This window comes from Pelodiscus sinensis, chromosome 17, assembly GCF_049634645.1.
Source record: "Pelodiscus sinensis isolate JC-2024 chromosome 17, ASM4963464v1, whole genome shotgun sequence".
NCBI classification, from domain to species: Eukaryota; Metazoa; Chordata; order Testudines; family Trionychidae; genus Pelodiscus; species Pelodiscus sinensis.
The window spans coordinates 23,662-49,270 of record NC_134727.1 but is presented as its reverse complement, the minus strand read 5'-3'; the positions used below and the strand labels follow the sequence as shown (position 1 = coordinate 49,270).

The following is a 25,609-nucleotide window of genomic DNA, read 5'->3' as shown; positions in this document are numbered from 1 at the left end:
CCACCTCCCTTTGTTCCTCTCCATGGGGGGTGTCTGGCCACTGGTTCAACAAGTTTGGCCTTACCTCTGCCTAGCGAGGTTTTCCCTGCTGGGTCTTGCTCCAGACAGCAGGGGTCACCACAGCCCAGCAAGTACCCCCACTACGTCACAGTTCTCCCCCCTCCGAGAGCGAACTGAGCAGGGTCACTCCGCTCGTGACCTAGGGAAGTTCGGGTCCTCTGCGTGGGAACCCGCCCCGGGGACATGGGTGCTCCCCTTGACTCAGGCCGGCCGTGGCAAGGCCCCACATGAGCTGGCTTCCCTCTGTCCACTCGCCGCCCCGCTCCAGGGCGACTGGCACAGGCCTGTCCTCGGGGGTCACACCCACCCTTCCGCTGGCCTTGATCTCTGGCCAGGGTCTCTCGGGCCGGGGCCATGAGCCCAGTGAGCCTTCTCTGGACAACCAGGGCGGCTTCCACCCCCGAAGCTCCATCCAGGGAGGTCTTCCCCTCCCATAACTCTCTCAGCCAGCCCAGCGGGTCTATCTGGGGTAGAGACCCCCAAGCCGCTTTCCTACTGTCTTGGGCCTGCCCGCCCCTCTGGCAGGAGTCACAGGACCGGCAGTACCGCTGCACGGCTGTAAAGATTCCCGGCCAATAGAAGTGCTGGAGCAGCCTCAGCCGGGTGCTCCGGATCCCCCGGTGGCCCCCAACGGGGACATCGTGGGCCAAATACAGCAGCTTGAGGCGATACTTTCGGGGGACGACCAGCTGCCGCTGGACCCCCCATGCCCTCGCCTTCCTGGGGGGGAGCCACTCACGGAACAGGAGCCCACGCTCCCGCAGGAATCTCTCCTGGCCACCTCTCCCCCGGGGCTGAGCTGCATGGAGGCCAGCCTGGTCCCTCAGCCTCTGCAAGGAGGGGTCTGCCTGCACCTCAGCCTGGAATTCAGCTGCTGAGGCAGGGATCGGGACCTGTTCCCCACCTCTGCCTAGGTCCGGAGTCCCAGCCTGGCTGGACCCCGTGTCCACTGGGATGGGACCCTAAGGACGCTGCCAGGAGTCCTTCCCTGGACCCACGTTGTCAGCCCCCCGCTGGCTCTGGCTCCGGGTAGTGACTAGAGCCCTCTGGGATTCATGGGGCCACTCCTCTAGGTCATTCCCCATCAGCACCTCGGTGGGCAAGTGCGGGTGCACCCCCACTTCCTTGAGGCCCTCCTTGGCCCCCCATTTCAGATGAACCCTGGCTGCAGGCACCTTAAACGGGGACCCGTCTATGCCCTTCAGGGTCAGCTGCGCATGGGGTAGTATCCGCTCCGGGGCCACTATGTCGGATCGGGCCAGAGTCACCTCCGCCCCCGTGTCCCAGAAGCCTGTCACCTTCCTACCATCCACCTCCAGGGGTATGAGGCACTCGCTCCGCAGGGGCCGTCCTGCCCCCACCCGGTACACGGAGAAATCCGCCTCCTGAGAATCAGACCTCCCAGGGGAGGTGCACTGAGCATCCTTCCCCTCTCTCTGAGCTGAGGTTTGCCAGCCAGCCCCTGCCTCTGGGGCAGCCTGCCCTTCCTCCTGCCCCAGCCAGTTAACCCTGGAAAGTCCCCGGTCCTGGGACCTGGTGCACTGAGCCCTCTTGTGGCCTTTTTGCCCACAGCGATGGCAAGTTAGGCTTTGGGCTGTCTCTGTCCAGGCCCTGGCTGGTTCTCTGGGGCACAGACGACCTGTTCCTTGGTCTCGCCCCGTAGTTGACTCCCTCCGTCGCTCAGCCGAGATCCGGTCTCTGCGCGGTTCCCTCTCTCTCCGGGACTCCCGTTCACACCCGGACCAGCTCTCCGTGAACTCATCCGCCAGTCTCCCGGCCTTCTGGGGGTTCTCTGGTCTCCGGTCCTTGAGCCACAGCCTCAGTTTGGGTGGGCACGCTTCATAGAACTGCTCCATCATGACCAGCTTGAGCAGCTCCTTTGCGGTCTGGGCTCCGACTCCAGACACCCACTTGCGGCAGTATTGCGCCAGGCGGGAGGCCAGGTCCACATAGGTCTCCCGTGGCCCTTTCTGTACCCCCCGGAACTTCTTCCTGTACATCTCGGGGGTCAGCCCGAACTTGTGCAGCAGGGCCTCCTTGACTCGGTTGTAATCCCCTGGCTGTAGGTCCTCCAGCTGACTGAGCACTCCGGCCGCCTCCTGGTTCAGTGCGGGGATGAGCTCCTGCAGCCAGTCAGCTGGGGGGACCCGTTGCAGTCCACAGGCCCTCTCAAAGGAGCTGAGGAACCCATCTATGTCGCCCATGTCCTTCAGTTGGGCCACCACGAGCCTCTCCAAGCGTCTGGCAGTCCTGGGACCCTGGGGCCCATCCGCACTTGGCGCAGCCGGTGCCCCGCCGGTTCTCCGCTCTGCCATGGCCAGCTCATGCTGTCGCTGCCTCTCTCGATCTTGGCGCTCCTTCTCTCGATCTTGGCGCTCCCTCTCTCGGTCCTGGCGCTCCTTCTCTCGGTCCTCTACTTCCAATTCCCTGATCCGCAGCTGGATCTCCAGCCGCCGCAGCTCCGCTGGGCTGGCCCCTGCCCTAGATGGGCTACGGCTTGCAGGCCTCCCGGGAGACGCTGTCTCCTCTCTCCGTTGGGTTCCAGCGCTCCTCCCCCTCTCTGAGCCTGACACACTCTCAGGGGGGGTCTGGCTGCTTCCCCTGGGGACAAGATCCTGGCCCTGTGGCTGGTCATTATCTTCCAGCTGGGTAATCCGCTGGGCCTTGGTTGCTTTCTGCACAGGCAAGCTCCTCTCTCTGCACAGCCCCACCAGCTCTGCCTTCAAGAGTCGGGCGTAGGCCATCTGCCCGCTGGGCCCCTCGGTGCAGACTCCCCAGTCTAGTGCTGCAGCGCCCCACGATTCCCAGGAACCGCTTCGCTCTGTCTCCAGCACGCCTGGCTCCAGGGCTCTTGCTTCTACTGCGCCTTGTCGCTTGCCGCTGGAAGCTCCATCCACGGGGTGCAGTGCATCCCACTTCTGACACCAGTGTGACGGCGCGTTGGGGGTTCCCCGTCTCCTGCACCCCGAAATGGCACAAACAGACTGTACCAGCCAGTGGAATTGAGGGTGGTTTATTGCTCCTCCAGCACAGCACAGCACAGATGTAATCTGGTCACAGGAACTGGGCTAGGATGCCTCAGGCCCCCTTGAGATGGGGGAGACTGGGCCCCTAAACTCCAGCCCCTTCTCCCAGGCTCTCCTCCATGCTCTTCCACAGTAACTAACTAAATTCCCTTGCAGCCCTGCCCCCCAGTCAGGGCAGCATCCACCTTCCTTTGTTCCTCTCCATGGGGGGTGTCTGGCCACTGGTTCAACAAGTTTGGCATTACCTCTGCCTAGCGAGGTTTTCCCTGCTGGGTCTTGCTCCAGACAGCAGGGGTCACCACAGCCCAGCAAGTACCCCCACTACGTCACAGCAGCCTCACTACCAGGCTGGGGGGTTTAGAAGCTGGACCCCCCCCCGCATATCAAGGGGGGCTGAGGCATCCTAGGCCTGCCCTGTAAACTGGTGACATCTGTGCTGTATCCTGGAGAGGCAATAAACTCCCTCTATTCTACCGGCTGGTGGAATCTGTTCATGCCCTTTCGGGGGTGCAGGAGGTGGAGGACCCCAACGTGCCGTTACATGTGCCAAGAGTGGATGGGCCCCAGGGTCCCGGGACTGCCAGGCACTTGGAGAGGCTCGTGGTGGCCCAATTGAAGGACATGGGCGACATTGACGGGTTCCTCAGCTCCTTTGAGAGGGCCTGTGGACTGCAACGGGTCCCCCCAGCTGACTGGCTGCAGGAGCTCATCCCCGCACTGAACCAGGAGGCGGCCCGAGTGCTCAGTCAGCTGGAGGACCTACAGCCAGGGGATTACAACCGAGTCAAGGAGGCCCTGCTGCACAAGTTCGGGCTGACCCCCGAGATGTACAGGAAGAAGTTCCGGGGGGTACAGAAAGGGCCACGGGAGACCTATGTGGACCTGGCCTCCCGCCTGGCGCAATACTGCCGCAAGTGGGTGTCTGGAGTCGGAGCCCAGGCCGCAGAGGAGCTGCTCAAGCTGTTCATGATGGAGCAGTTCTATGAAGCGTGCCCACCCAAACTGAGGCTGTGGCTCAAGGACAGAAGACCAGAGAACCCCCAGGAGGCCGGGAGGCTGGCGGATGAGTTCACGGAGAGCCAGTCCGGGTGTGAACGGGAGTCCCGGAGAGAGAGGGAACCGCGCAGAGACTGGATCTTGGCTGAGCGAAGGAGGGAGTCAACTATGAGGCGAGCCCAAGGGACAAGTCATCTGCGCCCCAGAGAACCAGCCAGGCCCTGGACAGAGACAGCCCAAAGGGGCCCCCAGGCGGGTCCGTCGGTGCGCAGCGAGGAGGAGGTGAGAACAGTCACACGTGCAGGCTCACCAGTGTCCACAAGGGGTCAGAACATGCTGGGGCTGCTTTTCCTGCACCCTCCGCTTCCTCAGCGCAGGGGGAGGGGGGCTCAGGGCAGCGTGCTCGGAGTGGGGGGGCACTGGAGCAAGGGGGGGTGAAGGGTAGGGGGCTGGGAGTGGGAGGGCACTGGAGCAAGGGGGGTGAGGGGTAGGTGGGTGGGAGTGGAGGGCACTGGAGCAAGGGGGGTGAGGGGTAGGTGGCTGGGAGTGGGAGGGCACTGGAGCAAGGGGGGTGAGGGGTAGGTGGCTGGGAGTGGGGGGGCACTGGAGCAAGGGGGGTGAGGGGTAGGGGGCTGGGAGTGGGGGGGCACTGGAGCAAGGGGGGTGAAGGGTAGGGGGCTGGGAGTGGGAGGGCACTGGAGCAAGGGGGGTGAGGGGTAGGTGGGTGGGAGTGGAGGGCACTGGAGCAAGGGGGGTGAGGGGTAGGTGGGTGGGAGTGGGAGGGCACTGGAGCAAGGGGGGTGAGGGGTAGGTGGGTGGGAGTGGGGGGGCACTGGAGCAAGGGGGGTGAGGGGTAGGTGGCTGGGAGTGGGGGGGCACTGGAGCAAGGGGGGTGAGGGGTAGGTGGCTGGGAGTGGGGGGGCACTGGAGCAAGGGGGGGTGAGGGGTAGGGGGCTGGGAGTTGGGGGGCTCTGGAGTAAGGAAGGGGGCTCAGGGCAGCAGGCTGGGAGTGGAGGGCACTGGAGCAAGGGTCAGGGGTGAGGGGCTGGGAGCTACTCCTCCCGCCCGGCTTCTGCAGCAACCAGAGGCTCCCAGCTGGGCGGCGGGGCCGTGATTGGTGCTGGGACCCTCTGGCTGGGTGCAGAAGTCGGGCGGGGGGAGTGGCTGGGATTCCCGGTCCCCCGCCCTACTCCTCCCCCCAGCTTTTGCACGTGACCACAGGGCTCCCAGCACCGATCGCGGCCCCCCCCAGTCACCCAGCCCCTGCCAGACTTCAGAAGATACCCACGTGGCACGTGGCACGTGTCCGTATTGTCTGGGCTTTTCTGCCGGCCAGAGGGCGCAAACACCGGGCTCTGCGGTAGCAAACCGGAGCCTGGCACCCTGTCAGTAACACTCCAGCTGGGCTGTAGAAAGGAGGCTCCCGGAGGGCTGAGCAGAGCCAGGCTGTTTGCAGCTGGGGAGCTGGAGGCTCCCTGTGACAGGACCAGGCTGGGGGCTTGGCCTGCGCTCGCTCCCAGGCCGCAGTGGGACGGCGGAGGGAGGGCCCGGAGACACTCGGCATCAGGCCCGGCTCGGTGGAGGCTGCTCGGCTGGGATGCCCGGTGCCTGGGCGGCGGCAGAGTGGCAGGTGCGCGCCTGTCCCGGGGCAAGGACGCTGCACTGGCTGGAAGCAAACGCCCGCCCCTGGGAAGGCAGGGCTGGCGCGGGAAGGCTGGGTCGTTGTGTCATGGCTGCGGCGCTGCACAGGAGACGCTCTGGCTGGTGAGCGAGGCGGAGCCGGCTCTGACTTGGCTGCCTGATCGGGTAGGCAGCAGCCACCGACCCTCGGCTTTGCCTTCCGGTGGCCATGGTACAGCGCGAAGGACTCAGGACAGGGACCCCTTAGTCCAGCCCTGCCCCGCCCTCTCCCGGGCAGCGCAAGCCCATAGGATGTTGGCCCTCGCATTCCGGAGCCATTTGGAGTGTCCCAGCCTGGTGCGGAGCCCGGCACCGGGCTGCCAAGAGCGCCATGCTGCTCCACGCCGGCGCCAAGCGACCCTTTGCTGCTCTGCAGCCGCCCCCAGGTCTCTGCCGTCGGCCAGGCGGAACCGGGCTCTGAGGCTGCTGCCCCCGGCCAGTTTCACCCCCCACACGCTCGTTTACTGGCTCCATCCGTCATCGGTGCAAACGAACCAGCCGTTAGCTTTGGCATGGCCGTGCTCAGGCCTCGCTCGGGCGGTAGCCCTCCACCCTCTTGGCTGGGGCACCAGCCTGGTTCTCCCCAGCCCACTGGGGACAGTTCCTGGGCTGGGACACTGGCCTGGCTCTCCCCTACCCGCTGGGAACAGTCCTTAGGCTGGGGCGCCAGCCTGGTTCTGCCTGGCCCACTGGAGACAGTCCCTTGGCCGGGGCGCCGGCCTGGCTCTCCCCAGCCCGCCGGGGACGGTCCCCAGGCCGGGGCGCCAGCCTGGCTCTCCCCTGCCCGACGGAGACAGTCCCTGGGCCGGGGCACCGACCTGGCTCTCCCCACCCCGCTGGGGACGGTCCAGGCAGGTGCCCCGGCTGATGGTTCTCTCCCGGACAGCGTGCACATTCACAGCCACGCTCTGGCCTTATGGCTCGGCGGGTGCTGCTGCTACCTGGTGCTGAAGCCTTCGTGGACTAAGGCTCTTGGGTCCCATCTGGCATTGCCTGCCCCGCCCTGGCCTGAGCTGCTGTTCCCGGCCCTTCCGCGACTCAGCCCAGCCCAGAGCGGGGGGCCGAGACACTGGGATGAAGTTACCTGCTGAATAATAGAGGAGCAGGGGAACAGGACACCGGGCTGCAGAGCTGAGCCGGCATCTGAGCTCCCCACAGCTGCTGAGCAGAACCTCCTCTGCCCAGCGCCGGGCCAGCCCACAGCTCCTGCCAGGGCAGAGGTGGGCTCTGGGCTTCGGGGGGCCAGGGCAGCAGGGGGAGGAGGGCAGGGAGGCAGCACAGCGTAGCTGAGCAGAGCCAGGACAGCCGCTGGCAATCTTGGCGCAAGCCAGGCCGAGACCCGTCCTGTCCTGACCCTGGTGGCTACGGCCCGGGGCCCGCAAAGCCCGTCTCCATGTCGAGAGGAGGGGAGACGGTTTATATCCCGGATGACTCTGACTTCAGCTCCTTCAGGGCCCAGTGTGAGAGCCAGGAGGGCTGGTGCAGCCAGTACAGCAAGGGCGGGGTGACCGTGTGGAGCCAGGTGCCGGGCGAGAGCCGGACCGTGCAGAAAATGAAGGTAAGAGCCCGGCGCGGGGGCCTCCTCGCTCAGAGAGGAGAGCCTGGGTGGGGGGGTATCCCTTTGAGAGCAGTGCGCTTGCCTGGTCTCGCCGCGGCCACTTGCGGGTGCACGCTGGTGTCAGCGGTGGGCTCCCGTAACTCGGCCAGCAGCTGTCACTGGGGCCTGTGATGATGACATGGCCGTGACGGTGCCTTCTGGCCTGAGTCCTCTGATTGCCGAGCCGCCGGTTTCTGCACCTGCCCGTTGGCCTCGGCTTTGGCTCCTGCACCCAGCCGTGCGGATACGCTCCGCCAGCCTCGTGTTAGCGCTCCTCTGTCCTAACCGGCAGGGCCTCCCCAGGACTGCGCTGGCCGGTCCCCGGTGGCGTCACTTGGGCAGCGCAGACGTCCCATGACCCGCCAGGAGCCCCCGTCGCCCTGCTCCGTCCCTTCCAGTGGCTCCCCGAGGGTCCCTGCCTGCAGGGCCTTGGGCTGGTCTCATCCCATCCCTGCAGCTCCAGTTTACGGGGCTGCCCAGATCTCCGGCACATTGTCAGCCACAGCGTCATGGCCCACGCCCCCCTTGGGCCACAGCCACGGTGAAACTTCAATCCGAGTGTGCTAAGACTGAGGAGCCCCACTAGACTCCGGCCTGGCCGCTCCCCCCCTCTGCAGGCCCCATTGTAGGTCTCCCCTTTCACCAGATCTCTAGCCCCCTCTCCTATCCGCCCCAGCTCTTCCAGCGTAACTACACTGTCCTGGGCGGAGCTGCACCACAGGCCCTGCTGAAGGCCAGGTGGACTAGGTCTAAAACCCATCCTCTTTGGCAAGGAGCGCCGGCGGATGTGGCGTGAGATCTGGCCTGGTTTGGCCCTTAGTGCCCCTCTTTCAAAACGTGCCCCAAGGCCTTGCATGCGGGTGAGGTCAAACTACCAGGCCTGTAGCTTCCTGGATGGCGCTTCCCCCCTTTCTTAGAAGCAGGGAGTAGTCAGCAGCCCTCCCGTCGGGAGGTGCCACCCTGGCATTGCCACTGAGCGTGGCTGCGACTGCCCAGCGATGCCCAGCCTGGGGCCCGTTGCGGGATGGCCATCGATGAATGGGCGTGGCTGGTTTCCTTTTTCCCACGCTGCAGCAGGTTCTCTGTGGCCCGTTCCGTGGCACACCCTGCTTTCCCTCGGGGAGGGCGGCTTGAGAGTAGGGTTCCTGCCACTGAACATGGTCTGCGGGAACGGCCAGGCTGCAGGTGGCTGCTTTTGTGGCGCGTGCAGGATGGTAACGGTCCTGAAGGTACGAGCAGTGATCTGTGGTGCCACAGGGCTCCCTTGCTGAGGCTGGTTGTGGGGTCCTGGGAACGGATGTGGTGCAGGCGCATGTTGGGGAGCTGGCAGGTTTGGTGGTGGCTGGCATGGGGGAGGAGACCGTGGGGCGTGGAGGGCACCCATGCAGAGGACGCAGATGCTGCTGGTGTCTCAGGTACATCGTTGGCCAAGTGGTGGGTGTGACGTAGTGGGGGTACTTGCTGGGATGTGGTGACCCCTGCTGTCTGGAGCAAGACCCAGCAGGGAAAGCCTCACTAGGCAGAGGTAATGCCAAACTTGTTGAACCAGTGGCCAGACACCCCCCATGGAGAGGAACAAAGGAAGGTGGATGCTGCCCTGGCTGGGGGGCAGGGCTGGAAGAGGGTTAGTTAGTTCCTGTCTGGAAGGCAGGGAATAAGGAGCTGGGGAGGGGGCTGGGACTCCCCTATCTCAAGGGGGCACTGAGACCTCTTAGCCCCAGTTCCTGTAACCAGATTACATCTGTGCTGCGCTGTGCTGGAGGAGCAATAAACCACCCTCAATTCCACCGGCTGGTGCAGTCTGTTTGTGCCATTTCGGGGTGCAGGAGACGGGGGACCCCCAACGCGCCGTCACAGTGGGTTTCTCCCATGAGGAATTGGATGCCTTGGGGGTTCACCCAGCCCCCAGTGCTGTTCCCAGTCTGGACAGGGGTTGTGGGATGTCAAACAGTTCTGGGCGCAGATGCAAAGGGGCTGCCACTGGAGCCCTGCGGAACGGGACAGCCTGGGGTGCTAGCTCCACCGAGCCCGCAGGGGCACTCGGCCGCCCCGTCGCCCCCGGAAGCTGCGGGGACCAGCTGAAAGCAGAACGTCCTTGCTCCTAGAACTCTGGCTGAGCAGCCTGAGGCCGGGCAAGGGAACCACCGGACCTGCAGGGCACGGCCTGGGAGCCGGTTCTCAAAGGGCCTGGGCAAAACGGGGCTGGCTGCTCAGTGCTACAGCGCAGCTTGGGTGGCCCAGTGCACCATGGGCGCCTCTCTGGCCCCTGCTGCAGGCAGGCCAGCCGGAGGGGGGGCCCAGCAGAGCCCAGGGTGGCGGTGCTGGGGCCGTCAGGAGGCTGCGAGGCCCAGCGCCGGCGCGGGAGGAGAGGCGGGGCGGTGCAGGGGCAGTCAGCAGGCTGCGAGGCCCAGCGCCGGCGCGGGAGGAGAGGCGGGGCGGTGCAGGGGCAGTCAGCGGGCGGCGAGGCCCAGCGCCGGCGCGGGAGGAGAGGCGGGGCGGTGCAGGGGCAGTCGGCAGGGTGCGAGGCCCAGCGCCGGCGCGGGAGGAGAGGCGGGGCGGTGCAGGGGCAGTCAGGCTGCGAGGCCCAGCGCCGGCGCGGGAGGAGAGGCGGGGCGGTGCAGGGGCAGTCGGCAGCGTGCGAGGCCCAGCGCCGGCGCGGGAGGAGAGGCGGGGCGGTGCAGGGGCAGTCAGGCTGCGAGGCCCAGCGCCGGCGCGGGAGGAGAGGCGGGGCGGTGCAGGGGCAGTCAGGCTGCGAGGCCCAGCGCCGGCGCGGGAGGAGAGGCGGGGCGGTGCAAGGGCAGTCAGGCTGCGAGGCCCAGCGCCGGCGCGGGAGGAGAGGCGGGGCGGTGCAGGGGCAGTCAGGCTGCGAGGCCCAGCGCCGGCGCGGGAGGAGAGGCGGGGCGGTGCAGGGGCAGTCAGGCTGCGAGGCCCAGCGCCGGCGCGGGAGGAGAGGCGGGGCGGTGCAGGGGCAGTCAGGCTGCGAGGCCCAGCGCCGGCGCGGGAGGAGAGGCGGGGCGGTGCAGGGGCAGTCGGCAGGCTGCGAGGCCCAGCGCCGGCGCGGGAGGAGAGGCGGGGCGGTGCAGGGGCAGTCAGCAGGCTGCGAGGCCCAGCGCCGGCGCGGGAGGAGAGGCGGGGCGGTGCAGGGGCAGTCAGCAGGCTGCGAGGCCCAGCGCCGGCGCGGGAGGAGAGGCGGGGCGGTGCAGGGGCAGTCAGCAGGCTGCGAGGCCCAGCGCCGGCGCGGGAGGAGAGGCGGGGCGGTGCAGGGGCAGTCAGGCTGCGAGGCCCAGCGCCGGCGCGGGAGGAGAGGCGGGGCGGTGCAGGGGCAGTCGGCAGGGTGCGAGGCCCAGCGCCGGCGCGGGAGGAGAGGCGGGGCGGTGCAGGGGCAGTCAGGCTGCGAGGCCCAGCGCCGGCGCGGGAGGAGAGGCGGGGCGGTGCAGGGGCAGTCAGGCTGCGAGGCCCAGCGCCGGCGCGGGAGGAGAGGCGGGGCGGTGCAGGGGCAGTCAGGCTGCGAGGCCCAGCGCCGGTGCGGGAGGAGAGGCGGGGCGGTGCAGGGGCAGTCGGCAGGCTGCGAGGCCCAGCGCCGGCGCGGGAGGAGAGGCGGGGCGGTGCAGGGGCAGTCGGCAGGCTGCGAGGCCCAGCGCCGGCGCGGGAGGAGAGGCGGGGCGGTGCAGGGGCAGTCGGCAGGCTGCGAGGCCCAGCGCCGGCACGGGAGGAGAGGCGGGGCGGTGCAGGGGCAGTCAGGCTGCGAGGCCCAGCGCCGGCGCGGGAGGAGAGGCGGGGCGGTGCGGGGGCAGTCAGGCTGCGAGGCCCAGCGCCGGCGCGGGAGGAGAGGCGGGGCGGTGCAGGGGCAGTCGGCAGGGTGCGAGGCCCAGCGCCGGCGCGGGAGGAGAGGCGGGGCGGTGCAGGGGCAGTCAGGCTGCGAGGCCCAGCGCCGGCGCGGGAGGAGAGGCGGGGCGGTGCAGGGGCAGTCGGCAGGCTGCGAGGCCCAGCGCCGGCGCGGGAGGAGAGGCGGGGCGGTGCAGGGGCAGTCAGGCTGCGAGGCCCAGCGCCGGCGCGGGAGGAGAGGCGGGGCGGTGCAGGGGCAGTCAGGCTGCGAGGCCCAGCGCCGGCGCGGGAGGAGAGGCGGGGCGGTGCAGGGGCAGTTAGGCTGCGAGGCCCAGCGCCGGTGCGGGAGGAGAGGCGGGGCGGTGCAGGGGCAGTCGGCAGGCTGCGAGGCCCAGCGCCGGCGCGGGAGGAGAGGCGGGGCGGTGCAGGGGCAGTCGGCAGGCTGCGAGGCCCAGCGCCGGCGCGGGAGGAGAGGCGGGGCGGTGCAGGGGCAGTCGGCAGGCTGCGAGGCCCAGCGCCGGCACGGGAGGAGAGGCGGGGCGGTGCAGGGGCAGTCAGGCTGCGAGGCCCAGCGCCGGCGCGGGAGGAGAGGCGGGGCGGTGCAGGGGCAGTCAGGCTGCGAGGCCCAGCGTCGGCGCGGGAGGAGAGGCGGGGCGGTGCGGGGGCAGTCAGGCTGCGAGGCCCAGCGCCGGCGCGGGAGGAGAGGCGGGGCGGTGCGGGGGCAGTCAGGCTGCGAGGCCCAGCGCCGGCGCGGGAGGAGAGGCGGGGCGGTGCAGGGGCAGTCGGCAGGGTGCGAGGCCCAGCGCCGGCGCGGGAGGAGAGGCGGGGCGGTGCGGGGGCAGTCAGGCGGCGAGGCCCAGCGCCGGCGCGGGAGGAGAGGCGGGGCGGTGCAGGGGCAGTCGGCAGGGTGCGAGGCCCAGCGCCGGCGCGGGAGGAGAGGCGGGGCGGTGCGGGGGCAGTCGGCAGGGTGCGAGGCCCAGCGCCGGCGCGGGAGGAGAGGCGGGGCGGTGCGGGGGCAGTCGGCAGGGTGCGAGGCCCAGCGCCGGCGCGGGAGGAGAGGCGGGGCGGTGCAGGGGCAGTCGGCAGGGTGCGAGGCCCAGCGCCGGCGCGGGAGGAGAGGCGGGGCGGTGCAGGGGCAGTCGGCAGGGTGCGAGGCCCAGCGCCGGCGCGGGAGGAGAGGCGGGGCGGTGCAGGGGCAGTCAGGCTGCGAGGCTCAGCGCCGGCGCGGGAGGAGAGGCGGGGCGGTGCAGGGGCAGTCGGCAGGGTGCGAGGCCCAGCGCCGGCGCGGGAGGAGAGGCGGGGCGGTGCAGGGGCAGTCGGCAGGGTGCGAGGCCCAGCGCCGGCGCGGGAGGAGAGGCGGGGCGGTGCAGGGGCAGTCAGGCTGCGAGGCCCAGCGCCGGCGCGGGAGGAGAGGCGGGGCGGTGCGGGGGCAGTCGGCAGGGTGCGAGGCCCAGCGCCGGCGCAGGAGGAGAGGCGGGGCGGTGCAGGGGCAGTCAGGCTGCGAGGCCCAGCGCCGGCGCGGGAGGGGAGGCGGGGCGGTGCAGGGGCAGTCGGCAGGGTGCGAGGCCCAGCGCCGGCGCGGGAGGAGAGGCGGGGCGGTGCAGGGGCAGTCGGCAGGGTGCGAGGCCCAGCGCCGGCGCGGGAGGAGAGGCGGGGCGGTGCAGGGGCAGTCAGGCTGCGAGGCCCAGCGCCGGCGCGGGAGGAGAGGCGGGGCGGTGCAGGGGCAGTCGGCAGGGTGCGAGGCCCAGCGCCGGCGCGGGAGGAGAGGCGGGGCGGTGCAGGGGCAGTCGGCAGGGTGCGAGGCCCAGCGCCGGCGCGGGAGGAGAGGCGGGGCGGTGCAGGGGCAGTCGGCAGGGTGCGAGGCCCAGCGCCGGCGCGGGAGGAGAGGCGGGGCGGTGCAGGGGCAGTCGGCAGGGTGCGAGGCCCAGCGCCAGCGCGGGAGGAGAGGCGGGGCGGTGCGGGGGCAGTCAGGCTGCGAGGCCCAGCGCCGGCGCGGGAGGAGAGGCGGGGCGGTGCAGGGGCAGTCAGGCTGCGAGGCCCAGCGCCGGCGCGGGAGGAGAGGCGGGGCGGTGCAGGGGCAGTCAGGCTGCGAGGCCCAGCGCCGGCGCGGGAGGAGAGGCGAGGGTCCTGTGTCACCAGCGCAGGCCCGGGTATCTGCTCTGCAATGCGAGGGGCCCACGGGGCTCGGACGAGCCGCAGGGACAATGGCGGCTGCACAAAGGGCCGGCTCCAGTTACCTGACAGGTGCTCGGCACCTCATCAAACCGCAGCCACCAATGGGGCAGAGCGCGCCGGCGCCGGGCCGGGGCTCATCAATAATGCACCCGCTCTCGGGTTCCCGGCTGCTCTCCCAGGCCCAGCTTAGCACCGCCGGAGCTGGGGCTGTGACGGCGCGTTGGGTTTTCCCGTCTCCTGCACCCCCGTAGTGGCACGAACAGACTCCCCCAGCCAGTAGAACAGAGGGAGTTTATTGCTTCTCCAGGATACAGCCCAGCACAGATGTAATCTGGTTCCAGGGCAGGCCTAGGATGCCTCAGCCCCCCTTGAGATGGGGGAGACTGGGCCCCTAAATCCCAGCCCGTTGCCTAGGCTGCTTCCTCCATGATACCAGCCAGAAACCTAACTGACTCCCTTCCAGTCCTGCCCCCAGCCAGGGGCGGCATCCCCCTTCCTTTGTTTCTCTCCCTGGGGGTGGCTGGTCGGACAGGTTGAGAGACCCTGGCCTAGTGACTCACCCCCTGCCCTGCTGGGCCATGCTACAGACAGCAGCCATTGGGGGTCACCCCCAGCCCCAGCCTAGCAACCAGCCAGGTACCCCCACTACGTCACGGGGAGAGCCCGAGGCTGCTGCCCGTGGCCGTGACTTGTGCGGCGTAATGAATGGGGAGGGCCGAGGTGCAGGTTTTGGGAGGGGTGGGGGAGGGGTCTGCCTGCCGTGTTCACAGCCCTGGCACCCAAGTGTCAGCATGTTCCTGCCCCCGGGGGGCCAGGGGCCTGAGCCAGCCTGCAGAGCAGAGCAGGAAGCCAGCGGACTGAGGCTGCTGAGTGCACTGTCTAGGCCCACAGGAAGGGGAAGGGTCACTGGGGGAGGCCAGGCTGACAGACAGGGCGGGCAGGCCTGCAAGGGGCTGGGGGAAGGGGTCCCATCCTGCTCTGGGAGAGCTGGAGGTGCCTGGCTGGGCAGAGTGGGGCAGAGCTAAGGGGAGAGCAGGGCTGGGCCAGCCAGAGACACCGTGCAGGGGGCAGAGCAGTCCGGGAGCCCTCTGCAGCCCCAGGGGGCTGGAGGCCGCACAGCAGAGGGGAGCCCCTGGCGCGAGGTGCAGTGAGCAGCTGAGGAGCATGCGGGGGCTCTGGCCAGAGGCCCAGCACTGCCTGAGGCCTTGTGGCCAGACCTGGAGTCGACTGGAACCCACCTAGGGGGCTGGCGCTGGGGAGGAGGAGCCAGAGCCTGAGGGGGTGTGGCCATTGCCAGAGCCAGAGTTCGCTCCAACGGCATCCGCAGGGCCCAGGACAGCCTGGGGGCCCCGGTCTCCCCACAAGCCACACGCTGCCTGCTCTGCTTCACTGCCGTCTCCCAGCTGAGGCGCTGGGAGCCCACAGCCGGAACCCCTTGTGATGGCGTGTCGGGGTCCCCCACCTCCTGCACCCCCGTAGTGGCACGAACAGACTCCCCCAGCCAGTAGAACAGGGGAGTTTATTGCTTCTCCAGGATACAGCACAGCACAGATGGAATCTGGTTCCAGGGCAGGCCTAGGATGCCTCAGCCCCCCTTGAGATGGGGGAGACTGGGCCCCTAAATCCCAGCCCCTTTCCCTAGGCTGTCTCCTCCATGCTCCCAGACAGAAACTAAAAACCGTCCCTTCCAGCCCTGCCCCCAGCCAGGGGCGGCATCCCCCTTACTTTGTTCCTCTCCCTGGGGGGTAGCTGGTCGGACAGGTCACCTCCATGTCCCATCAGCTACTCGGCTGGGCCGTGGTACTGACAGCAGCCAGTGGGGGTCACCCACAGCCCCAGCCCAGCAGCAGCAAGGTACCCCCACTACCTCACACCCCTCCCCCAGCCCCTCTTTCAGCACCCAAGAGCCTGCACCCCCAGCCAGAGCTCTCCTGCATCCCAACCTTCTGCCCAGCCTGCTGAAAGGGAGTAGGAACAAAGCAGGTGCGGGCGGAGTCTCGGGGAACGGAGCAGGCGGGGGCGGAGCCTCAGGGAACGGAGCAGGTGGGGGCGGAGCCTCGGGGAACGGAGCAGCCGGGGGTGGAGCCTCAGGGAACGGAGCGGGTGGGGGCGGAGCCTCGGGGAAAGGAGCAGGCGGGGCAGAGCCTCAGGGAACGGAGCGGGTGGGGGCGGAGCCTCGGGGAAAGGAGCAGGCGGGGCAGAGCCTCAGGGAATGGAGCGGGTAGAGGCGGAGCCTCGGGGAATGGCGCAGGCTGGGGCAGAGCCTCAGGGAATGGAGCGGGTGGGGGCGGAGCCTCGGGGAAAGGAGCAGGCGGGGCAGAGCCTCAGGGAATGGAGCGGGTGGGGGCGGAGCCTCGGGGAACGGAGCAGGCGGGGCAGAGCCTCAGGGAATGGAGCGGGTGGGGGCGGAGCCTCGGGGAAAGGAGCGGGTGGGGGCGGAGCCTCAGGGAATGGAGCGGGTGGGGGCGGAGCCTCGGGGAATGGAGCAGGCGGGGCAGAGCCTCGGGGAATGGAGCAGGCGGGGCAGAGCCTCAGGGAACGGAGCGGGTGGGGGCGGAGCCTTGGGGAACGGAGCAGGCGGGGCCACAGAAGGGGCAGGGCGGGGCAGGGGGCTTTTGTGGGTGAGAATATTGGCAGTCCTACGCCCATGCCCCGGCGTGCCCAGCCCGAGCGTGGGGCCTGCGCGGCCATGCTGGGTGCCCGTCAGCGCCCTCTGTGACGGCGCGTTGGGGGTTCCCCGTCTCCTGCACCCCGAAATGGCACAAACAGACTGTACCAGCCAGTGGAATTGAGGGTGGTTTATTGCTCCTCCAGCACAGCACAGCACAGATGTAATCTGGTCACAGGAACTGGGCTAGGATGCCTCAGGCCCCCTTGAGATGGGGGAGACTGGGCCCCTAAACTCCAGCCCCTTCTCCTAGGCTCTCCTCCATGCCCTCCGACAGCCAGCAACCAACTCCCTCACTTCCAGCCCTGCCCCCCAGCCAGGGCAGCATCCACCTTCCTTTGTTCCTCTCCATGGGGGGTGTCTGGCCACTGGTTGCATAGTGACTCATCCTGTTTTGCTGGGTCGTGGTACCCACGGCAGCCAGTGGGGGTTCCCCCAGAGCCAGCAGCATAGAAACCAGCCAGGTACCCCCACTACGTCACACCCTCCCTCGTGCTCCCCTGCAGCTGCGCATTGCCTGCAAGGACGTGCCGGCCGCCACGCTCTACGACGTGCTGCACGACACCCACTACCGCAAGAAGTGGGACTCCAACGTCATTGAGACCTACGACATCGGGCGCCTGACGGCCAACGCCGACGTGGGATACTACGCCTGTGAGCGGGGCCGGCCAGGGGGCCCCACGCCCCACTCCCCACGCCTGCGCGCACGAGGCCCTGGCTGCGGGAGTGACCGCGGGGGGGCAGCCCGGGGCGCTGGGGGGTAACAGCCTCTCTCCCTTGCAGGGAAGTGCCCGAGCCCCCTGAAGAACAGGGACTTTGTCACCCTGCGCTCCTGGCTGCCCCTCGGCAGCGACTACATGATCATCAACTACAGCGTCAAGCACCCGGTGAGCCCCCCGCCCGCCCCGGGGGCAGCCCTCAGCCAGGGCCCCCCCGCCCCGCCACCCCGAGGAGACGGCCCTCTGCCCCCCCCGCCCCCACCGCCCCGAGGAGACGGCCCTCTGCCCCCCCCGCCCCCACCGCCCCGAGGAGACGGCCCTCTGCCCCCCCGCCCCGCCACCCCGAGGAGACGGCCCTCTGCCCCCCCCGCCCCCACCGCCCCGAGGAGACGGCCCTCTGCCCCCCCCGCCCCCACCGCCCCGAGGAGACAGCCCTCTGCCTCCCCCGCCCCGCCCCGCCACCCCGAGGAGACGGCCCTCTGCCCCCCCCGCCCCCACCGCCCCGAGGAGACGGCCCTCTGCCCCCCCGCCCCGCCACCCCGAGGAGACGGCCCTCTGCCCCCCCCGCCCCCACCGCCCCGAGGAGACGGCCCTCTGCCCCCCCCGCCCCCACCGCCCCGAGGAGACAGCCCTCTGCCTCCCCCGCCCCGCCCCGCCACCCCGAGGAGACGGCCCTCTGCCCCCCCCGCCCCCACCGCCCCGAGGAGACGGCCCTCTGCCCCCCCCGCCCCCACCGCCCCGAGGAGACGGCCCTCTGCCCCCCCGCCCCGCCACCCCGAGGAGACGGCCCTCTGCCCCCCCCGCCCCCACCGCCCCGAGGAGACGGCCCTCTGCCCCCCCCGCCCCCACCGCCCCGAGGAGACAGCCCTCTGCCTCCCCCGCCCCGCCCCGCCACCCCGAGGAGACGGCCCTCTGCCCCCCCCGCCCCCACCGCCCCGAGGAGACGGCCCTCTGCCCCCCCGCCCCGCCACCCCGAGGAGACGGCCCTCTGCCCCCCCCGCCCCCACCGCCCCGAGGAGACGGCCCTCTGCCCCCCCCGCCCCCACCGCCCCGAGGAGACAGCCCTCTGCCTCCCCCGCCCCGCCCCGCCACCCCGAGGAGACGGCCCTCTGCCCCCCCCGCCCCCACCGCCCCGAGGAGACGGCCTTCTGCCCCCCCGCCCCGCCACCCCGAGGAGACGGCCCTCTGCCCCCCCCGCCCCCACCGCCCCGAGGAGACGGCCCTCTGCCCCCCCCGCCCCCACCGCCCCGAGGAGACAGCCCTCTGCCTCCCCCGCCCCGCCCCGCCACCCCGAGGAGACGGCCCTCTGCCCCCCCCGCTCCCACCGCCCCGAGGAGACGGCCCTCTGACCCCCCCGCCCCCACCGCCCCGAGGAGACGGCCCTCTGCTCCCCCCGCTCCCACCGCCCCGAGAAGACGGCCCTCTGACCCCCCCGCTCCCACCGCCCCGAGGAGACAGCCCTCTGCCCCCCCCCGCCCCCACCACCCCGAGAAGACGGCCCTCTGCCCCCCCCGCCCCCACCGCCCCGAGGAGACAGCCCTCTGCCCCCCCCCGCCCCCACCACCCCGAGAAGACGGCCCTCTGACCCCACCGCCCCGAGGAGACGGCCCTCTGCTCCCCCCGCCCCCACCGCCCCGAGGAGACAGCCCTCTGCCTCCCCCGCCCCGCCCCGCCACCCCGAGGAGACGGCCCTCTGCCCCCCCCGCTCCCACCGCCCCGAGGAGACGGCCCTCTGCCCCCCCCGCTCCCACCGCCCCGAGGAGACACCGCCCCGAGGAGACGGCCCTCTGACCCCCCCGCTCCCACCGCCCCGAGAAGATGGCCCTCTGCTCCCCCCGCTCCCACCGCCCCGAGAAGACGGCCCTCTGACCCCCCCGCTCCCACCGCCCCGAGGAGACGGCCCTCTGCTCCCCCCACCCCCACCGCCCCGAGGAGACAGCCCTCTGCCTCCCCCGCCCCGCCCCGCCACCCCGAGGAGACGGCCCTCTGCCCCTCCCGCTCCCACCGCCCCGAGGAGACGGCCCTCTGACCCCCCCGCTCCCACCACCCCGAGAAGACGGCCCTCTGACTCCCACCGCCCCGAGAAGACGGCCCTCTGCTCCCCCCACTCCCACCGCCCCGAGAAGACGGCCCTCTGCTCCCCCCACTCCCACCGCCCCGAGAAGACGGCCCTCTGACTCCCCTGCTCCCCACCGCCCCGAGAAGACGGCCCTCTGCTCCCCCCGCTCCCACCGCCCCGAGAAGACGGCCCTCTGCTCCCCCCGCTCCCACCGCCCCGAGAAGACGGCCCTCTGCTCCCCCCGCTCCCACCGCCCCGAGAAGACGGCCCTCTGACCCCCCCGCTCCCACCGCCCCGAGAAGACGGCCCTCTGCTCCCCCCGCTCCCACCGCCCCGAGAAGACGGCCCTCTGACCCCCCCGCTCCCACCGCCCCGAGGAGACGGCCCTCTGCTCCCCCCGCCCCCACCGCCCCGAGGAGACAGCCCTCTGCCTCCCCCGCCCCGCCCCGCCACCCCGAGGAGACGGCCCTCTGCCCCCCCCGCTCCCACCGCCCCGAGGAGACGGCCCTCTGACCCCCCCGCTCCCACCGCCCCGAGGAGACGGCCCTCTGCTCCCCCCGCTCCCACCGCCCCGAGGAGACGACCCTCTGCTCCCCCCGCTCCCACCGCCCCGAGGAGACGACCCTCTGCTCCCCCGCTCCCACCGCCCCGAGAAAACGGCCCTCTGCCCCCCCCACTCCCACCGCCCCGAGGAGACGACCCTCTGCCCCCCCCACTCCCGCCGCCCCGAGGAGACGGCCCTCTGACCCCCCCCGCTCCCACCGCCCCGAGGAGACGGCCCTCTGCTCCCCCCGCTCCCACCGCCCCGAGGAGACGACCCTCTGCTCCCCCCGCTCCCACCGCCCCGAGAAAACGGCCCTCTGCCCCCCCCACTCCCACCGCCCCGAGGAGACGACCCTCTGCCCCCCCCACTCCCGCCGCCCCGAGGAGACGGCCCCTCTGCCCCCCCCCACTCCCACCGCCCCGAGGAGGCAGCCCTCTGCCGTCCCCCCCCAGCTTGTCTCCCCAGCCTGGCATCGGTCACTGGCCTCTTGGGGCAGGCTCTGGGCAATGCGGGCAGGAGAGGCCCAGCCAGGCCTGGGCGCGGCGGGCACTGAGCTGTGCGGCGTCTCTCCACAGAAGTACCCGCCCCGGAAGGACTTCGTGCGGGCCGTGTCCCTGCAGACGGGCTACCTGGTCAAGGCCAACGGCCCCAGCGGCTGCACCCTGTACTACCTCACCCAGGTGGACCCGCGAGGTGAGCGCCCGGCTCCGCACCCCACGCGCCAAGGGGAGCGGCTGCTGGGGGGCCTGCCCCTGGTTCCTTCCCCTCCCTTGGCAGGGCGGCTCGGGGGCATCAGGCCATGTGAGAGCCGGACAGACGGGGCTGCCCCCGCCCATCCCCCTTCTCCACCGGGCTCCCTTGGGGACAGTGCACGAGGGGGGCCGTGCGCTCGGCCCACCAGCTCCCCCCCCGCCTTGGGGTCGCCAGGCCTCCAGGGGCCGGAGAGAGTGGCCAGCGCACTGGGCGACAGGCTAGGAGCCCGCAGAGCCGTGCTGTCGCGGGAGGGTTTACAGGGCACGGAGCCAAGAGCCCTGGGGGGCAGGAGGGGGCACGGGCACCAGGCGTCTGGAGGGCCCGAGCTCACGGAGGCTGCGCCGTGCGGGGCCACAGCCGCCTTTCCGGTACTCCCGCCGTTGGGCCGGCAGACACGGCGGAGAGGGACAGACGGACGGAGGAGCTCCGGAGTAACGGGAACGCGGCTTTGTTCCAGGCTCCTTACCGAAGTGGGTGGTGAACAAAGTGTCCCAGTTCGTGGCTCCAAAGGTGAGCGGGGTGCGCGGCGGCCACGTTGCCCTGGGCTGGCAGAAGTGTCTTGACATGGGGAACCGTGGAATCGCCGGCGGGTCCCATCCGGGGAGCCCGCTCCGGAGCCTCTGCCGACTGCGCCGTGGCCAACCGCGTGGTCTGGGGCACCCTGAGCGGCTCAAGCCAGGGTGAATTGCTTAAGGGGGGGTCCGCCTCTGTGAGGCGCCACCCGGCCACCCCGAGCACGGCTCTTTGCTACGTGGGCCAGCCAGAAGTCACACGAGCAAATCCCCAGCGCTCCCTGTGCCCCCCTTACACAGGGGAGGGGTTCTAACCCATCCCCCACCTCCCCTCAGGCACCCCAGCGCTCCCTGTGCCCCCCCTTACACAGGGGAGGGGTTATAACCCATCCCCCACCTCCCCTCAGGCACCCCAGCGCTCCCTGTGCCCCCCTTACACAGGGGAGGGGTTATAACCCACCCCCCCACCTCCCCTCAGGCACCCCAGCGCTCCCTGTGCCCCCCTTACACAGGGGAGGGGTTATAACCCACCCCCCACCTCCCCTCAGGCACCCCAGCTCCCTGTGCCCCCCTTACACAGGGAGGGGTTATAACCCATCCCCCACCTCCCCTCAGGCACCCCAGCGCTCCCTGTGCCCCCCTTACACAGGGGAGGGGTTATAACTCATCCCCCACCTCCCCTCAGGCACCCCAGCGCTCCCTGTGCCCCCCTTACACAGGGGAGGGGTTATAACCCACCCCCCCACACACACCCCAGCGCTCCCTGTGCCCCCCTTACACAGGGGAGGGGTTATAACCCACCCCCCACCTCCCCTCAGGCACCCCAGCGCTCCCCTGTGCCCCCCTTACACAGGGGAGGGGTTATAACCCACCCCCCACCTCCCCTCAGGCACCCCAGCGCTCCCTGTGCCCCCCTTACACAGGGGAGGGGTTATAACCCACCCCCCCACACACACCCCAGCGCTCCCTGTGCCCCCCTTACACAGGGGAGGGGTTATAACCCACCCCCCACCTCCCCTCAGGCACCCCCAGTGCTCCCTGTGCCCCCCTTACAACAGGGGAGGGGTTATAACCCATCCCCCACCTCCCCTCAGACACCTCAGTGCTCCCTGTGGCCCCCTTACACAGGGGAGGGGTTATAACCCCCCACACACACACACCCCAGCGCTCCCTGTGCCCCCCCTTACACAGGGGAGGGGTTGTAACCCCCCCCACACACACCCCAGCGCTCCCTGTGCCCCCCCTTACACAGGGGAGGGGTTATAACCCACCCCCCCACACACACACCCCAGCGCTCCCTGTGCCCCCCCTTACACAGGGGAGGGGTTATAACCCACCCCCCCCACACACACCCCAGCGCTCCCTGTGCCCCCCTTACACAGGGGAGGGGTTATAACCCACCCCCCCACACACACCCCAGCGCTCCCTGTGCCCCCCTTACACAGGGGAGGGGTTGTAAACCACCCCCCCACACACACCCCAGCGCTCCCTGTGCCCCCCCTTACACAGGGGAGGGGTTATAAACCACCCCCACACACACACCCCAGCGCTCCCTGTGCCCCCCCTTACACAGGGGAGGGGTTCTAACCCATCTCTCTGACTCCGAACAGGCCCCCCCAGCCCCAGGTCAGTTTGTACCTTGGGTCCCCCGAGAGCTGGCTGGGCCCCGCGAGTGTCGAGAGGCTCCTCACGACCAGGCTGGGAGGGGGTGTCAGGGCGCGTCGCACACGTCAGGAAGGCTGGGGGGGGTCCCTGGAGGGGATAGCGGGGATGCAGACCCGGGGAAGGCTGGGGGGGGGCCCTGGAGGGGACAGCGGGGATGCAGACCCGGGGAAGGCTGGGGGGGGGTCCCTGGAGGGGATAGCGGGGATGCAGACCCGGGGAAGGCTGGGGGGGTCCCTGGAGGGGACAGCGGGGATGCGGACCCGGGGAAGGCTGGGGGGGGGTGGGTCCCTGGAGGGGACAGCGGGGATGCAGACCCGGGGAAGGCTGGGGGGGGGGGGTCCCTGGAGGGGACAGCGGGGATGCAGACCCGGGAAGGCTGGGGGGGGGGGTCCCTGGAGGGGACAGCGGGGATGCAGACCCGGGGAAGGCTGGGGGGGGGGGTCCTGGAGGGGACAGCGGGGATCCAGACCCGGGGAAGGCTGGGGGGGGCCCTGGTGCAGACCTGGGGAAGGCGGGGGGGGCCCCTGGAGGGGACAGCAGGGATGCAGACCCGGGGAAGGCTGGGGGGGCCCCTGGAGGGGACAGCTAGGATGGGATGCGGACCTGGGGAAGGCTGGGGGGGGGTCCCTGGAGGGGAAAGCAGGGATGCGGACCTGGGGAAGGCTGGGGGGGGGGGTCCCTGGAGGGGGACAGCAGGGATGCGGACCTGGGGAAGGCTGGGGGGGGGGCCCCTGGAGGGGACAGCAGGGATGCGGACCTGGGGGAAGGCTGGGGGGGCCCCTGGAGGGGACAGCAGGGATGCGGACCTGGGGAAGGCTGGGGGGGGGTCCCTGGGAGGGGACAGCAGGGATGCGGACCTGGGGAAGGCTGGGGGGGGGGTCCCTGGAGGGGACAGCAGGGATGCGGACCTGGGGAAGGCTGGGGGGGGGGTCCCTGGAGGGGACAGCGGGGATGCGGACCGGGGGAAGGCTGGGGGGGGGGGGTCCTTGGAGGGGACAGCGGGGATGCGGACCGGGGGAAGGCTGGGGGGGGGGGTCCCTGGAGGGGACAGCGGGGATGCGGACCCGGGGAAGGCTGGGGGGGTCCCTGGAGGGGACAGCGGGGATGCGGACCCGGGGAAGGCTGGGGGGGGTCCCTGGAGGGGACAGCGGGGATGCCGACCCGGGGAAGGCTGGGGGGGGTCCCTGGAGGGGACAGCGGGGATGCGGACCCGGGGAAGGCTGGGGGGGGTCCCTGGAGGGGACAGCGGGGATGCGGACCCGGGGAAGGCTGGGGGGGGTCCCAGGGTGTCGCTCGGGCCAGCGCCATGGCCTGCGGCAGGCTCTGGGCCGCTGGCGAGGGTGGCCCCGCTCCGGGGGCTCGCTGACGGCGGGGCCGCTCTGCCCCCAGGCCATGCGGAAGATCTACAAGGCGGGTCTGAGGTACCCCGAGTGGAAGCGGACGCACGAGCCGCACGTGAAGCCCTGGGTGTTCCCGGAGCAGAGCTCGCTGCCCAGCCTGAGCCTGGCGGAGCTGTCGCTGCAGCACGCCGACTCGCTGGAGAACATCGACGAGAGCAGCCTGGCCGAGGAGCGGGCGCCCCCCAGCGACGACGAGGCCTGAGGGCGCCGCTGCCCCCCCGACCCGCCAGCAGGGCCCCGCCCCCCCGGGGGCACCACCAGCCTGGCACCCGGGGTGGGGGCAGCGTTACAAAGGGGGCTCCAGCGCCGTGGGTGTGGCCGTGTGCAACTGCCCCGCCCCCGCACGCCGTGCCCTCTGCTGGGGGGGAGAGGGAACTGCCCCGCCCCGCACGCCGTGCCCTCTGCTGGGGGGGAGAGGGAACTGCCCCGCCCCCGCACGCCGTGCCCTCTGCTGGGGGGAGAGGGAACTGCCCCGCCCCGCACGCCGTGCCCTCTGCTGGGGGGAGAGGGAACTGCCCCGCCCCCGCACGCCGTGCCCTCTGCTGGGGGGAGAGGGAACTGCCCCGCCCCCGCACGCCCGTGCCCTCTGCTGGGGGGAGAGGGAACTGCCCCGCCCCCGCACGCCGTGCCCTCTGCTGGGGGGAGAGGAACTGCCCCGCCCCGCACGCCGTGCCCTCTGCTGGGGGGGAGAGGGAACTGCCCCGCCCCCGCACGCCGTGCCCTCCTGCTGGGGGGAGAGGGAACTGCCCCCGCCCCCGCACGCCGTGCCCTCTGCTGGGGGGAGAGGGAACTGCCCCGCCCCGCACGCCGTGCCCTCTGCTGGGGGGAGAGGGAACTGCCCCGCCCCCCACACGCCGTGCCCTCTGCTGGGGGGAGAGGGAACTGCCCCGCCCCCGCACGCCGTGCCCTCTGCTGGGGGGAGAGGGAACTGCCCCGCCCCGCACGCCGTGCCCTCTGCTGGGGGGAGAGGGAACTGCCCCGCCCCCGCACGCCGTGCCCTCTGCTGGGGGGAGAGGGAACTGCCCCGCCCCGCACGCCGTGCCCTCTGCTGGGGGGAGAGGGAACTGCCCCGCCCCCGCACGCCGTGCCCTCTGCTGGGGGGAGAGGGAAACTGCCCCGCCCCGCACGCCGTGCCCTCTGCTGGGGGGAGAGGGAACTGCCCCGCCCCCGCACGCCGTGCCCTCTGCTGGGGGGAGAGGGAACTGCCCCGCCCCGCACGCCGTGCCCTCTGCTGGGGGGAGAGGGAACTGCCCCGCCCCCACACGCCGTGCCCTCTGCTGGGGGGAGAGGGAACTGCCCCGCCCCGCACGCCGTGCCCTCTGCTGGGGGGAGAGGGAACTGCCCCGCCCCGCACGCCGTGCCCTCTGCTGGGGGGAGAGGGAACTGCCCCGCCCCCGCACGCCGTGCCCTCTGCTGGGGGGAGAGGGAACTGCCCCGCCCCCGCACGCCGTGCCCTCTGCTGGGGGGAGAGGGAACTGCCCCGCCCCCGCACGCCGTTGCCCTCTGCTGGGGGGAGAGGGAACTGCCCCGCCCCCGCACGCCGTGCCCTCTGCTGGGGGGGGAGGGAACTGCCCCGCCCCCCGCACGCCGTGCCCTCTGCTGGGGGGAGAGGGAACTGCCCCGCCCCGCACGCCGTGCCCTCTGCTGGGGGGAGAGGGAACTGCCCCGCCCCGCACGCCGTGCCCTCTGCTGGGGGGAGAGGGAACTGCCCCGCCCCCGCATGCCTTGCCCTCTGCTGGGGGGAGAGGGGACTGCCCCGCCCCCGCACGCCGTGCCCTCTGCTGGGGGGAGAGGGAACTGCCCCGCCCCCCGCATGCCTTGCCCTCTGCTGGGGGGAGAGGGAACTGCCCCGCCCCCGCACGCCGTGCCCTCTGCTGGGGGGAGAGGGAACTGCCCTGCCCCCCACACGCTGTGCCCTCTGCTGGGGGGA

General features: G+C 71.3%; 1 protein-coding gene across 5 annotated transcripts in view; it reads left to right on the top strand.

Annotated features, from left to right (window-relative positions):
- Positions 1–24,270, top strand: part of LOC142818686 (START domain-containing protein 10-like) — a 175,853-nt gene extending 151,583 nt beyond the window's left edge. Inside the window, exons 1-7 of one of the 5 annotated variants that reach the window (XM_075900007.1) lie at positions 3,203–4,364; positions 7,215–7,320; positions 16,534–16,681; positions 16,811–16,914; positions 19,925–20,042; positions 20,560–20,612; positions 23,669–24,266. In XM_075900007.1, coding sequence (XP_075756122.1) covers positions 7,315–7,320; positions 16,534–16,681; positions 16,811–16,914; positions 19,925–20,042; positions 20,560–20,612; positions 23,669–23,881 — 642 coding nt within the window. In that variant the 5' untranslated portion in view covers positions 3,203–4,364; positions 7,215–7,314 and the 3' untranslated portion in view covers positions 23,882–24,266. Of the gene's footprint in view, positions 1–3,202; positions 4,365–5,021; positions 7,321–16,533; positions 16,682–16,810; positions 16,915–19,924; positions 20,043–20,559; positions 20,613–23,668 lie in introns of those variants that run through there. The other 4 variants (XM_075900008.1, XM_075900009.1, XM_075900006.1 and 1 more) reach the window with 4 other exon arrangements.
- Positions 24,271–25,609: the final 1,339 nt, after the last annotated feature.